The sequence below is a fragment of the Callorhinchus milii genome, unplaced genomic scaffold (assembly GCF_018977255.1).
Source record: "Callorhinchus milii isolate IMCB2004 unplaced genomic scaffold, IMCB_Cmil_1.0 Scaffold36, whole genome shotgun sequence".
In the NCBI taxonomy this organism is placed as follows: domain Eukaryota; kingdom Metazoa; phylum Chordata; class Chondrichthyes; order Chimaeriformes; family Callorhinchidae; genus Callorhinchus; species Callorhinchus milii.
Genome location: NW_024704777.1, coordinates 680,640 through 683,127, shown reverse-complemented (window position 1 = coordinate 683,127; position 2,488 = coordinate 680,640). Strand labels below are relative to the sequence as shown.

At 50.6% G+C, this 2,488-nt stretch overlaps 1 protein-coding gene across 1 annotated transcript; it reads left to right on the top strand.

Moving 5' to 3' along the window:
- The first annotated feature begins 473 nt into the window (after positions 1-473).
- On the top strand, positions 474-2,054 carry LOC103172496 (zinc-binding protein A33-like). Its single transcript, XM_007885248.2, has 5 exons — positions 474-911; positions 996-1,091; positions 1,324-1,554; positions 1,742-1,764; positions 1,861-2,054. Exons 1-5 carry the CDS (start codon positions 501-503, stop codon positions 2,000-2,002), a joined length of 903 nt encoding a protein of 300 aa, XP_007883439.2. The 5' UTR covers positions 474-500; the 3' UTR covers positions 2,003-2,054.
- Positions 2,055-2,488: the final 434 nt, after the last annotated feature.

Sequence of the window (2,488 nt, the reverse complement as noted above, 5' to 3'; positions counted from 1 at the left end):
CCTGAAGGAGTTTGGAACAGATAGACTCCGGGTGACCAGGACTTCTAGACATCAGGTTCAGGCTCTGACCGAGAAGCTAAACTGCGTCATTTGTCTGGAATTCTCTAAGGTTCCTGTTTGCCTCGATTGCGGCCACAAATATTGTCGGTCCCGTATCACCGGGAGCCGGGAAAAGCAGGGAAAACCCTCCCGTCCGGAATATCGCCAAGGTACTGCAAAGAGGATCCTCAAGGTCAATTGGGTTCCCCCCGACGGCGGCAAAAACGGTGACCCTCTGAGGATCTTTTGGGTGACGGATTGATGAGGAGGGAACCCTCAGCGGGTTTCACAATCAGCGGGTTTCACAAGGTGTAGATTTGCTCTGTTGGGACCACAGACACAATCAGCGAGTTTCACAGGAAGAGACTTGAGGAGGGTTTATCCGCCCAGTGACTGGGAGCCGCGCACACACTCCCACTGAAACCAAAACCAGTTTCAATCAGCAGTTGCTGAGTATCAAAATGGCTTCCAGACTCCAGGCTGAGTGCTGGACCGAGGAGCTAAACTGTGCCATTTGTCTGGAGTTCTTCACTGATCCTGTTAGTCTGGACTGCGGCCACAACTTCTGTCGCTCCTGTGTCGCCGGGAGCTGGGAAAAGCAGGAGAAAAACTCCTGTCCGGTATGTCGCCAAGTTACTGTGGAGAGGAACCTCCAGGTCAATGGGGCTCTGGCCAAAATGGTGGAGAAGGCTCGTGAATTCAGTCTGGACCCGACACAGACGGCAGTTAAACCTCAGTGTGAGAAACACCGGGAGGACCTGAAGCTGTTCTGTGAAGATGACAAGAAATTGATCTGTTACACTTGCAGAGATGCGAAAGAGCACAGAGGTCACAGCTTTCTGCCCATTGACGAAGCTGCTGAAATCTACAAGGTACCGAGACCCTCACGAGGGATTCATTCCGTTTGCACGTCAGGTTTTCCCCTCAAACACTGTTATTCTGTGCGTTTATTCCAGGATCAAGTGAAGTCCTCCATAGCTTCTCTCACACAGAGGAAGGAAACTGCTCTACAAACTGAAGCCAAACAGAGAGAAAAGATGTCACAAGTTAAGGTAAGTTGTGTCGGGGCTGATATCTGTCAGTGTGTCTCTGGTTACTGTGTGTACACGGTGTGATGTCTCAGGTCTCTGGTTACTGTGTGTACACGGTGGGATGTCTCAGGTCTCTGGTTACTGTGTGTATACGATGGGATGTCTCAGTGTCTCTGGTTACTGTGTGTACACGGTGGGATGTCTCAGGTCTCTGGTTACTGTGTGTAATGGATGGATGTCCTGATATTTTCAGGAACAGGTGAAGAGTGTACAGACTCACGTCACGGCTGAGTTTGCTAAAATGCACCAGAGTCTGACTGACAGAGAGCAGCGAGTGATGGGGGATCTCAGACAGCGAGAGGAGGAGATTCTAAAGCGAATGGAGACAACTCTGCGAGAGATTCAGGGAAAGTTAGAGTCGGTGGAGCAAGAACTCTCCGAGTTACAGACACAGATGGGGAAAGACGCTCTCACCTTCCTGCAGGTAAAGAGATGACATTATAATGCAGTTCAGTCACAGTTACACACAGTCGGGAGCCGACAAACTAATTGTGATTGACAAAGGGATCAGAGATTGAATTGGGATGTGGGAGACGCTGTACACATGTAATCTGTTGCTGTTGTTGGTGTCTCAGTGTGAACTGACATCTGTCTGTGTTTGATTTCATTAGGAGGAATCTGCTGCCAACAGAAGGTATGGAATGACCTTTACCAAATATCCCAGAATTGAACCCACAAACCACCCACAAGGTGCAGTTTCACTCTATAATGTGATGGGGTCTTGTTTCAGGGTCAGTGACGAGGGGTTTGATCTGTCAGTGTGTGAGGCTGAGCTGCCGGTGGCCAAGTACCAGTGGCCTTTGGACAACACCCTCTGGAGAGAGATTATAGACAGCGTCAGTCCAGGTACACGTCTCCCATTCTCACCCTGAAGCCGTGTCAATAGCCTTCCATTGACAACACATCCCCCCACACACTCCCTCACACACACTCCCACTCACACACCCCCACACCCTCCCCCTCTGAGGATCTGTCGGGTGACGGATTGATGAGGAGGGAACCCTCAGCCGTGACCTGTGTTTGGCGGTGATGGCCACGAGGCTGAGCCTTCATAGTCTGTGTCGCTGTACAATAAAGATTGTGGTTTATATCACACAGTTCACACTCGGCCCTCGAACCCAACCCTTCCCGCGGTCCTCTCTCTCTCTCTCTCTCTGTCTCTCTCTCTGTCTCACAGTCCTTCTCTCTCTCTCACACTTACTGTCTGTCGCTCTCTCTCTCACACTCTCTCACTCTCACACTCTCTCTCTCTCTCTCTCTCACACTCTCTGTCTGTCTCTCTCTCACTCTCTCTCTCTCACACTCTCCCTCTCTCTCTCTCTTTCTGTCTGTCTGTCTTTCACTCTCACACACTCTCT

What these genes read in the sequence shown, in the direction of transcription:
- LOC103172496 (XM_007885248.2), top strand. Translation starts at nt 501, where the DNA reads ATGGCTTCCAGACTCCAGGCTGAGTGCTGGACCGAGGAGCTAAACTGT. An exon ending in AAGCTGCTGAAATCTACAAG is followed by an intron (nt 912 to 995) that starts GTACCGAGACCC and finishes CGTTTATTCCAG; the next exon opens with GATCAAGTGAAGTCCTCCAT. An exon ending in GAATCTGCTGCCAACAGAAG is followed by an intron (nt 1,765 to 1,860) that starts GTATGGAATGAC and finishes GTCTTGTTTCAG; the next exon opens with GGTCAGTGACGAGGGGTTTG.